Source organism: Lissotriton helveticus, chromosome 12 (genome assembly GCF_964261635.1).
Source record: "Lissotriton helveticus chromosome 12, aLisHel1.1, whole genome shotgun sequence".
In the NCBI taxonomy this organism is placed as follows: domain Eukaryota; kingdom Metazoa; phylum Chordata; class Amphibia; order Caudata; family Salamandridae; genus Lissotriton; species Lissotriton helveticus.
Window position 1 is genome coordinate 785864010 of NC_136073.1, and position 12576 is coordinate 785876585.

The 12576-nt window shown below is 44.6% G+C and overlaps 1 protein-coding gene across 1 annotated transcript in view; it reads left to right on the forward strand.

The window, feature by feature from the left end:
- INTS3 (integrator complex subunit 3) overlaps nt 1–12576 on the forward strand; it is a 649525-nt gene that overhangs the window by 324230 nt on the left and 312719 nt on the right. The window contains exon 7 of the mRNA XM_078670092.1: nt 9532–9676. Coding sequence (XP_078526218.1) covers nt 9532–9676 — 145 coding nt within the window. The remainder of the gene's footprint in view (nt 1–9531; nt 9677–12576) is intronic.

A 12576-nucleotide genomic window follows, 5' to 3' on the forward strand; every position in this document is an offset into this window, starting at 1 on the left:
TTTGTACCGACTGTAGTATATACGGCAAAGGTGCTCAAAGTTGGTATGGGAGGGCTAGCTTAATGCCCGAGTAGCTTCCCAGTTCTTCTGAGGACTACTTACATGTCTATTTTAGGGATTGTGGGATGGGGTGCTGCAGTCAGATTCTTCTGGCGATCCTCCGTACGCCTGGTTAAGGAATCTTGCAGTTGGGACCAATGATGGGTTTCTTAAGGCCTATATCTCGAGATTTATTAGCCGTGGTACCCTGTTCTTTTAACCAGGATATCCCTACTGGTCCGTAACTCACATTTGGATAGGGCTTAGTGGCTCATGTCCATGTTCACTGGGCTGTGCACTCGGGTATTCATAGCTGAAACTTGATATCATGCACGACAGAGGCCAGAAGGTGGAAAGGGGTCCAGGTGTCATCGGACACCCTCACTTCATTCATGAGGTGTAAGGTTTCATGTGTTACCAATAATGTAGAATAGCTGTGCAATGGTACGGGGGGGGGATAGTGGACGTCGAAGGCACTTATCCATCTGAGATGATTCTCATTTGCGTTGCTTCTAAAGTCACTAGCCGGTTCATGTCCTCCTCCTGCTTGGGCTCTCTGATTAGCATTCCTGGCAGATAGACATTTGCTTAGGGCCCAGTGCAGCACTTTGTCTTCATGCTGGGTGCAAGCTCAAGGGGATGGAGGGGGCAGCCAGAAGTTCCAGCATCCATGAAGCACTCTTTAGGACTATGCATCTTCTTCCGGCTGAGTGCAAGCTCAAGGTGATGGAGGGGCAGCCAGCAGTCCAGCATCCTCGAATCAATCTTTAGGACTATGCAGCTTCTACGGGCTTGGGTGCAAGCTCAAGGGGGTGGAGGGGGCAGCCAGCAGTTCCAGCATCCAGGAAGCACTCTTTAGGACTATACAGCTTCTTCGGGGCGGGTGCAAGCTCAAGGGGATGGAGGTCCAGCCAGTAGTTCCAATACCCAGGAAGCACTCTTTAGGACTATGCAGCTTCTTCCGGCTGGGTGCAAGCTCGAGGGGATGGAGGGGGCAGCAAGTAGTCCCAGCATCCTGTAATCTCTCTTAAGGACTATGCAGCTTCTTCAGGCTGGGTGCAAGCTCAAGGGGATGGAGGGGGCAGCCAGCAGTTCCAGCATCCAGGAAGCACTCTTTAGGACTATGCAGCTTCGCTGGGTGTTGCTCTTCAAACTACAAGCTATGGGTTCCTACTGGTGCAGACTAGGACAGCTATTTATAATCCAAATCATCCAGCTCTTTGTTTTTCAAACTCATTGGTAACCAGTCATGCTCGGAATGGAGGGTTTTTGCCGACTCCCTTGCGTGGAAATCAGGCAAACTGTCTTGGGCTTGCAGGATGTAAATTCCCACCCATGGCAGGATATCTTAAAAACAACTCTTGTGTTGTCACACTGGCTGTCTGCTCCTGGCGAAGTTTGTGCCAACAGGGTTGACTGTCTTAAGCCACACTTAAGCATCATTCAATTTTTCAAACAGATCTAACCTATTTTTACTACATAATTACCACAAGCTCTGAGTTAAAGGGAGCCATATGAATGTTCTGCGGGATTAGCTGTGGTTCAGTAGACCCCACCTCATGGGTATAGTAAGACTCTACCCGTATCGCCCAACCATAGCATCACCCCTGTTACCAACAGAGGCTTCTTCTTTGAGAGCAAGGCGTCGGATACTTTAGGTGGCCTTAACCACCAGAGCCTAATGCCTACACAGCACTCTTGAAGCATTGTCATCTGTTGAGACTACACAGTACAAAACAGAGGAACACTTTGAGGGGAAATGTGAAACATGTCACAAGTAGACTTGATTTAATCCGGTGCTGCCTGCCCGCCACACGAAGGGAAGCACTAGACGATATTGTAATAAATTCATAGTCCGCTTGGCGATAATACGTAGCATCAAATCATGGCAGGATCAAGACAAGTGCAGTACTCGGCACAGGAGAACCTTTGCCGTAAGTGTTCCCACACATACTTCGTGAACTTGTCTCTCCCTGGGTCTGGCATGCTCATGTTTCCTTCATTCTCAGAGTAAGTCTTAGACAACTGTAGGGGCAGACCAACCTAAGGTAGAAAGCTGCAACCCCTGCCCGTGAAAACAAGAAAACAGCCATGTGATGGTGGAAGCTCCATACTGAAGCTGACTTTGTATTGAAAATGGCCCTGTTAACTTGTATTCAAACACATTTCTGTTGCACATGTTATTTTTGTCCAGTTTACGATTTGTTATCATCCTTTCCCAGAATATTGTCCTCTCTCGCCAGGCATGAACACATCTGCTCTCTCTTCCTTCCTCTCCGGCTCCCGGATACTTATTAAAGTCTTGAAGTAGAAATGCTGGAGGATGGGAAGGGCGGGACCAGTTACTGGTTGGGTTGGACACTATTTGCTATAAGAGCTATCGCCTGGTCCTGGTACTCTGCCAGTCCACCTACGTTAGTGGCATGGGACAGAGAGAGGCACTGGGGTGTGAAATTGGAGGCAACCGTTTACTTGGCAAGAGTTTGCCCCCACTCCCCCGAACACAAGAAAATATGGGCAGATGTTGGACCTACTATGGACTACAGTGACTTTTAGGATACCAGGCGATGTGTATTTCTCTTTAATGCTGTACCTGACCGCTTGACCTGCATAAGTTCTTTAATGCTGTACCTGACCGCTTGACCTGCATAAGTTCTTATCATTCAAAACTCAATAACATTTTGGTTTATCAAAACAAATCTTGCAGTAGAGCAACCTTTATGGAACTGCCATAAACACAGCTGCTACTCTCCCCAACCAAAAGATGGCGTAGGGAAGTCATTTCTGCCTGCCTCCAAGGTCACCTAGAAGACACTTGTCTCTTCAGACTTCCTGTGGTGTCCCAAATGACAGGGGGCTCCGCTTCCAGTGCTACGTTCTTCCCTTGTTTTAGATTAAAATGCTTCCACTGCTTTAAGCTCTGCCATGTCTCCCTGTCAAGTGTGGTAGAGAGGTTTCACATTCCCACACACACTGAAATCCCATCTGCCAAAGTAACCCCTCCCAATGGTCATCTGGATACAGTTCTCATCATGCACTTGTTTTTGGGGTTCGACCGACTAAAATATCTCCACCTGTTCGCGAAATCCCAGGGTCATTTTTAAATATAAGTGATCAGAACAGGCATTGTTTTGGGTCTCACTTAAATGTGATTGGTCTGTAATCTGTACAAGTAAAGCACTGTTTCTCTTCAGGTTTAGAAAATAAAGCAGGAGGTGCTGCTGCAGCAGTCGGAACCTGTAAACAAACTGGCACGGCTATCACTGTTCGCCCTGGGTGGCGGGGCGTGGTAGTGTGTGTTGAATCTTCTATCCTCCTTCCTACATCTAAGACAGCAGAGAGTAAAATTGGGTAACTTTATGTCCCCCTCTCAGTCTGTGCAATGTGGGGTCCCGCAGGGCTCCGCTTTGAGCCCGCTTTAATTTAACATCTATGTAACCCCACTTGCCAAGGTGGTACGCTCCTTTGGCTACCAGGTATTGTCATATGCTGACGTTACCCAGATTATTGTCTCCAATACACAATCAACAATAGACTCTGCACCCAAGTTCCGAGCGTGCATGGAGGCAGTCTCGCAATGGATGGTTCGGAACTATCTGAAATTAAACGGAGAAAAGACGGAGGTCTTGATTTTTGGAGGAAGTCAAGACTTGTGGTCTGAGGACTGGTGGCCTTCGTCTTTGGGGGAATGTCCCCATCCAACCCACTCTGCCAGGAATCTGGGCGGACTTATAGATCCGGCCCTTTCTTTTGACCTACAGGTCAACAGAACAGTGTCTACTTGCTGTGCCATCATCCGTACGCTGAAAAAGATTGCTCCGTATCTATCGCTGGAGGCACTCAAACAATCAACAGTGGCCTTAGTCGCTTCCATGCTTGATTATTGCAATGCACTCTACGGTGGCATTAATAAGAGGTCTCTCCATCGCCTCCAGATGGTCCAAAATGCCGCGGCCAGGATGGTCTTGAACCTTCCTAGGCTTGCATCTGCAACTCAGGCTAGGAAGGATCTCCACTGGCTACCTATCCAAGCCAGGATTTCTTTCAAGCTCATCTGTCTGGCCCATAGGGCAATTTTTGGATCAGGTTCTGAAGGTATCAGATCTCTTGTTAGCCCCCACACTCCTAGTAGAACCCTCCGCTCAGCCTCTAGAAATCTGCTCTCTGTTCCCAGATTTAAAAGGGTGAAGTGGGGGGGGAGAGCCTTCTCCATCTTGGCCCCGAAACTCTTGAATTCTCTCCCCCATGAACGTTCCAGTCAACCCTCACTGGGGATTTTCCGCAAACTTTTAAATACCTGGCTCTTTTCCCAGGCCTATGGATCCTAGGTCTCTGGGCCCTCTGATACTCTGATACTCTGATACTCTAATTGTGTTTTGTTTTCTGTGATGTTATGTTTGTCTGTTTCCTGCGCCTTGATGCCCCTTGGGCTAGTTTGCGCACTACAAGACCTCTATTCATTCATTCATTCATTGTAGATTGGTAGGTAAACCAATTGGAGATTGGTGAGGGAATTGATGTGTAAGTGGTTGAATATTTTGTCGGCTGGGGCGGTTGAATGGGTGTGTTCATAGGATGGTGAATGTGTTTGGCTGGTACATGGGCAGGGGATGTATGGGTAAATGTGTGTAGGTGACTGCATGTATGGTTAGGTGAATGCACCAGTAAGTAGATGGGTGAATGTGTGGCTGAGTGGCTTTGTGGATCGTAGTTGAACAGGTAGAAAACTTTGTGTTGTTGCTTAGGTAGATGAATTAATGATTGGGTGATTGAATGGTGGATGGATAGGAGGTGGGTTTAATGGATTAAGTAAGTTGGTTAATGAGTGAATGGGTGGCTTAGTAGGTAGATGGACGAATGTGTTTGGGTGGGTGGATTGGAGAATAGATAGATAGATGGTGTGTGAGTAATGGCCTTGATAGTTGCAGAGCATTTCGATGGATGGGTTTATGTATGGTTGGGTAGAATACAAACAATTAAGTGTGGTGGATTAGTAGGCAGCTATGGGTCAATGGATGGATTGCATGGTGGATGAATGAGAAGATGGTGTTCGTGGATGGGTGAATAGGTGAGTGGGGGATTAATCAGATGGTAAGTAGTGAATTGGTCAGTAAGCTAATTAATTGTTGGGAAGTTGTTGGGTAAATGGGCAAGTGGATAACCCACTGGATAGGTAGCTAGCTGGCTGTGATGAGTAAGGAGATGGATCAAACGGTTGCTAGGTGTCGAGATAGTGATTATGTGAATAGAAGGATGAATATTTGAAAATGTTGATACAATAGATAGATGGGTGGATGGATGTTTTAGTGAGTGCACTGGGACACATGCCACCAGTAGCCAGATTGTTGCAACAGGCTCACACCATATGCCGAGACCTAACCCACCACACCAAAATCTCCACAGACTCTGCATACTACAGCTGGACCTACGACAACCTTGCAGGGCCTTTCATTGCTCTGGACAGGTAGAATGCAATGGTGCACTAGTGAGAGTTCAACGGCATACAAATACTAGATAATATAACATAACATAGCATTTAGATATGTGTTGAGTAACACAATGCCATTAGCAACCATGTTTGCTCACCACCATTTGCAAACTCGGATTTTAGGGATAATAAAACGTTTTCTCTAACATTTCAGTTTGCTTTATGTTTATGAGCATAGATTGTTAGAAGCGTAAGCTTCCTTCTCTTTTGGAGTTCTTGTTACTTTTACAAAGCTCTGCAGTTTAGGTTTTCTAATTTGACCTACATTATGGTTTGACTTGACAGCGCAGCTGTCGCCAGATAATGATGTTTGTCGCTGGAGAGGGGCTTTGGCTCCGCCCACATGTTGGGAGCCAGGACTACGTTTTGATTGGGCAGAAGTTGTGTGCTTCCGCAAAAAAAAGTGCTTGTCCTCCTCCAGCTGTGATAATTTTATTTATGTATCCAGCTGTCCAAGCTTGAGCTTTTTGGGACCCACGCACGAGCAACCCCCCCCCCCCCCCTACCCCACACACACACACACCCTCAATTGGAATGCTAGTAAAGTACCTTAGATACCTGTATTATTTATGTTGTATATCTCTGGCAGTAGGAGGGCAGTTATTAACCAACATGGATTTTTAGGTTTGGCTTGACAATGCAACTGTCAAATGACATTTTAACCCACACCAACATTATTCTACAGTTCTTTACTTCTACACAAATGCACATCTGTTCTCTTGCTATTTACTTGTAATGCTTCACATTACCAATCAAAATTCCTTTAAAGCCAGACCTGTTGGCATTGCCAGTGCTGGTTTTTGTAGACTGTTTAGTGAGACTAGACTGATTGAGCAAACATCTGCCATCGAACCCCTGGTTGTAGTATGAGCTCTTTCAGGAGCACAGCATTGTATGTATTCAGCACTGTTCACCTGTGGTCGTGAGTGTGCTTCAAGGGTAGGTGCCTGTGGCTTCTACAGATCGTCCGGGGGCTCACCCTTTGTGGTGGCCCTTACTTCTAGTCTAATTTCTGCCTGAAACCTTACTGGAGCAGAGTAGTATATGAAGGCGCAAGTATCACAGCTCTCAAAATTTCTACAACACACTTTTGCCATAAAGGTTTCCTGGGTTTCCTTCAGAAGACGAAGCGCTTCAGGCATCGGATGAAATCCTTGTTGAACCCTACAGAACCTTTGCCAAGGCAGATGTCTGTAAGAAACCGGCACATTGTTGATGAACATTGCCTAGTATGTGTAAGTATCGTACTCGCGCAGGGGGCAGCTTGGCAGTGTCTCTATACAATATGAAATCCATACTGAAAACCCTATCGCCAATAAAGACTCGATTTATTGTCTGTGGAGCATGAAGTGCTCCAGTTTCAAAGTATTTGATACCTAAAGCATGGTTGAGAACTGACAGTACCATACTCAATCATTTACCCTCTGTTTCTCTCCCTTCAGCGGTCCCCACTGTACTCCTACTGCACTGCCAGACACTTGAAATGGATAGCCTACTCAAGACACTTCCTTCACGCCTACTCAGGACACTTTCTTCGCAAGGGCACTATAGTTTTAAATACAGACCTCTTAGGCAACCTTTAAAACAGTTTTTCCCACTGAGACCACTGTCTGGGTTGTTTTTCATCCTCAATGTTCTTTAGCACAATTGCCGCACACTAAATATTCTTTGCCCCAAAACCAAACTCTACTGCAAGTCTGCGAAGCATTCTCTAAAGCTCTTACAAATAGTTTCCTAGATGTTTGTGGAGCCCCATCTGCTCGGCCCACAGTTTTCTGCCTCAATATTCTGGGTGCTTCATAGTTTAAACAATCGACTAGCTCCCCTCAGCCTGGGAGGCCACTGAGTCGGAGTCTATGAGGGTGTTTCTATCTAGGATTCTTTTAAGAAATCTTCAGCTTTTAAATGCGGACATTTGTCGTCCTTCGACATTTTGATGCGTGACCAAAACAAGCACAAACCATACCCATGCCGAAAGGTGCAGCAAATGATGTATCTAAGAAGTTTTGGACTTGAAGGTCAAACGTTTTCGGATTATCTGTAAATATCTTTGGATCGGTGGTGGGGCCATGTTTGCTGTCTGCAGCTCTGGAAGAAGGATAAGCACTTTGGATATGTCCTGTACTACAGACGAAAAGGAAACAGTTTTGAGCTTCTTAGGATTATTAATATTTTACATTTTGATCAGCCGTAGCTGTCAGCAGTGACATGTTTGTGCTTTTCAGTTTTCGGAGGAATTGCAGTAATTGAAGAGCCTACGCAACAAGTACCTTTGGACTATGCTGGGTGAACACTACTGACATACTGGTCCGATACATGGGCTTAAATCTACTTCTAAATACTTCTTAGGCCGTTTGTCTTTTGGAAATGTTTCCATCCTAGTTCCTCTTTTGTACTTGGCAATGCTGCGTTATGCTGTTTGGTCTGCTTTTTAACTCTAGTTAGAATTTCTCAGTATTTTTTATATTTATTATCATTTTATAAGAACAAGAATGTAAAAATAAAATGGATTGGTGCATTTAAATAGGCATTGCTTTTTTATTTGGGAAGGTTCTCTCGGATAAAAATGAATCGTTTTATTCGGCACACTGGTGGAGATATTGAGTGTTTATGAATTTAATGAAGATACCCATCAAGAGTTAGGCTTACTTCTGAAGTAAGGATATCTTCATCAGTTCCTCCCTTGTTTTCCATAGTGTACAAATGTGTGGATTAAACTATCCCAATGCTGAGCATTCCAGGAGTGTAAAATAGTAGCTTCTCTGAAAATGTAAAACACAATACATTGCTTCATGTGTTCCTAAAGAGATCTTCTTCCAAATACTTTGTGTTTAAAGTGTGACACTATCAAACAAAAACTGCAGTGCTTGAATGAGATCCTTTGGGCTAGCTAGTGGTTTCCAAAGGAAAACTTGTATTGTGTATGGAATTAACTCCAACAGAATCTTTAAGACCAAAACTAATAGATTAGGCATGGGCGGAGTTCCCTGTGCAAAACTCCGTGAAGAGACCAAACCCCCCAGAAGCGACGATGATTTCCGCAAGCGGCGGAGTGCACTAGGTCGCACCCTTCGCCTAATTTTTAGTGCTACGTGTTTGTCCCACGATGGAAAATCAGCACGAACTGCACCAAGCGCAGCTCAAGAGGGCACTGCTTCTTTGTGTCGCTCAAGTAGATGTTCTACTCCAGCGGCAGTTCCCTCAACGCGTACGGAAGCTTACTCAACTCAAGCGGTAGCGACGATCCGCCACCGCCTGCATTGAGAAATCTCACCAGGTGGTGGTCTGGAGTGAGATTTTACTCACTCGCGCTCACCAACTTAACATTGCCAAGCGCAAGCAAGGAAAAATACAGAATTTTTCGGAACTCTACATGCTACGCGGAGTGGGATAAACTCCACGAGCAGAATTTCACACCCAGGCTTATAATGGATTCATTCTTGGTTTCAAATCAGCAATTGGTGTTTATTGTCAGATTTGCAAGGAATGGGCATATGTTCATCTATTGCGTTAATTCCTTTTTTGTTGGGGAGGAGAGTCTGCTGACACCCTCTGGTGTGAAAATGTTTTTCCACTAATAACTTTTATTTTTTATAATGCTTCTTAATAAAGTTCTATGGTTGTATAGCACTATACCATACACTTTGCACAGTTAAATGTGACTCAATTTGTCAAATTCAGATGCACGAAGGGTCTGCACAGTAATCTTGGGATGTGAACTTGTGGCTAACTGGATGCATCGAACTCTCTATGGTGCTGGACTTACCTCGCTGAGCCACAGTTGCTGTATATGCCAAAACAATGGTGGAGAATGAATAATGCATCACTAAGGTCTCATGAACTCGGGACCGGGGTGTCATAAAACGTTTTTTCAATGCAGATTTAGAACACATTGGTAGTTAAAACGCTCTACTGGAGGAGGAAATTGTGGATAGGGAATTGTGGGTGAGAAATCGCCTTGTAAAACATTATGCTGGTGTTTAATTTCTGTGCTTTTATTGAAGGGAGTGGGTCATGAAGAGCAGTATTTTGATTGCCATGTCAGTCTACACCTATCTGCGACTAATTGTGGATCATCATGGGACCCAGCAGTTGTTGGCCCTCCGACAGAAAGAAGTTGATTTCTGCATGATGCTGCTGCGAGACCGGGTAAGAAGCAGATGCGGGTTGCGTCGTAGCTGTGGGGGACTAAAACCACACAACATGAGCTAGGAGTGGAGAGGTTTAATCCAGACAGAAACGAATGAGGATAGCTTAGAATCCAGGAGTGTACCCAAGAGTCTGTGGCCGGGGGTGGGTGGTTCAGAAGCAGAAACCAAGCCGAATTCAATAGGTGCCACCAGAAAGCTGAGAAGCAGTTGACTGGTTATTCAAAGGTCTAGTCAATTTACAAAGTAGTTTTTGTTTGCTGAACAATAAAAACCATAAAAGTAGGGACCATTGAATGGTTGGTTGCAGTGTGCTATTGTTGCCGAATGACGTGGTTCCACAGCCTTTAAAGACCTCAGATGCCTCTTGACCAATTAGAAGTTCACAGATCTCAGATGTCCACTAGAAGGTAATGCTTCATCACCTATGCGGTGCTTTTGTGAAAAATCTTTTGAGGGAAGGTTCATTGTCCTAAAATGATCCTCTGACTTCTCGAATGTCGACCAGTCGTTTTTTTAGCTAACCATGCAGAGCACTATGGGACTGTAGAGCTTCTGAACCCTCTTTAAGCAAGTTCTGAAACATTGGTCCAGGAGGATCAGATTCATGCCAGATTTTCAAGAAAAAACTGCTTAAAATATATTTATTTAAAATAAGTCTGCATGAAGCTCACTCACATAGTGAACAGTTATCCTTAAGATCTGGAATTGACCCGTCCCTCCTTAGCCTATTATGCTGGCTACTCCTGGCTTTGTAGAATCAGGGTCAGATTTTCTATCCAGGTCAAACACAATGCCTCTGGCACCATCTCCGATTTTTTTTTGTTTGTAGGAGAGGCTAGAATTTTTTTCTCCCTAACTAAATTTAATGTAGTGTTTATTTACAAAGTAAATTGGGCATTTAAAATGGAAATTGTTCCCACTTATGTGAGTATCTCCTATAGGAGAAAAATGTATTCAAAATATTTCTTCTTAATTTAAAAATGTTTCCTGGCATCTAGCGCAAGGTCAAACGAATTTAACTGTGTATAAAGTGATCGAAAATGACCAAGACCGAGGTCTAGGACGACACAGTGCTCACAGAATAGAGTGCACATATGCATAGCCAAACCCAGCCTGGGTGGCATTTTGAGGCAAGATCCTTTGTCTCTGTGTACACTTGATCTGAGACTGCTTTCTTGCCTGACATATTGACATAAGACTCAATGTCCAGTGAACCCATGCACACTTGGTGAACAGAAAATGAATATAGACAAAATTGATCTATATTGGTTTAGACATGTCCAGCCGGACAGTGGTCGCAATCTTTACTGGATCAAAAAAATATAAGACAAAGGATTCCTTCAACAATTCATCGTAGTGGGGCACAAGCCTGTACCCAAACACATACAGGTAATTACTGTATACAGAAGAAAGAAAACAAGGCTTATTAGGCAAGAACAAGGGTTTCTGTGAATTACAGTAAAACAGAACATCCAAAAGGCACCTTTACGCATACATAGTACATATTATACAATCTGTATAGGGTGCACATATAGGTCGACGGCGTTTCGATCCCGCTAAGAATTCATGGGGATCATCATCAGGACAATGGAATGAAGCCTAATAATTATTAGCCTCTATTGCCTCCGGGGCAAGAGCTGGCATGCTCGTTAAAGGCGGGTAGGGGAATGGGATGAAGCTTCCCAGTTACGGGGGCTTGTGAAGGACGCGTCCACTTGATCGCGTGATTCTAAGGGGGCCCCGGGTCAGTCGAGGTGTGTTCCTCCCTGGGGATTCAGTAGCGTTTCTCCGGAGAAACGCTACTGAATCCCCAGACTGACCCGGTGCCCCCTTAGAATCACGCGATCAAGTTGACGCGTCCTTCACAAGCCCATGTAACTGGGCACCTTCATCCCATTCCCCTACCCGCCTTTAACGAGCATGCCAGCTCTTGCCCCGGAGGCAATAGAGGCTAATAATTATTAGGCTTCATTCCATTGTCCTGATGATGATCCCCATGAATTCTTAGCGGGATCGAAACGCTGTCGACCTATATGTGCACCCTATACAGATTGTATAATATGTACTATGTATGTGTAAAGGTGCCTTTTGGATGTTCTGTTTTACTGTAATTCACAGAAACCCTCGTTCTTGCCTAATAAGCCTTGTTTTCTTTCTTCTGTATACAGTAATTACCTGTATGTGTTTGGGTACAGGCTTGTGCCCCACTACAGTGAATTGTTGAAGGAATCCTTTGTCTTATATTTTTTTTGATCCAGTAAAGATTGCGACCTCTGTCCGGCTGGACATGTCTAAACCAATATAGATCAATTTTGTCTATATTCATTTTCTGTTCACCAAGTGTGCATGGGACCACTGTTGTTTGAAATTATTACGTTCCCCGAGGTCCTGTGCTGACTCATTGGGGCTCCCTTGTTGTTAAAAAACATCAATGTCCAGTGAAGCATAAATATTATTACGTTTAGTCGAATTAGAAAATCTAACCTTAGTTTGACCCAACTATGTCATGAGAAACTCTATTGTGTGCAAGCAAAAACAAGAGAAATATTCAGATATGTCAAGAAATCATTTGTTGTCTGATAAGAAGACTTCCCTGGGCAGAGTATTGAAGTCCTCAGATTATGGCTGCCTGCTGCTGCACCACATTGGGGACACAGGCAAGCCAGAGCAGGAAGTCAGCACTCTTTCTGCAAACTCTCTCAAATGTTTACCTTTAGAGTATTGTGGACGTATTTCCCCCTTGCCCTAAAGGAAAACTCAATGGAGAATGGCTTGGAAGTAGACCGGGGTTCCCTCGCCTCTAAATCAGCTATTCCGATCTAGGCCTCTTCTAACCCAGATGTGCGGAATTGTGATGCCCCTGCTCGACGACCCAGCCAGGAAGGTGTCCACTTTATT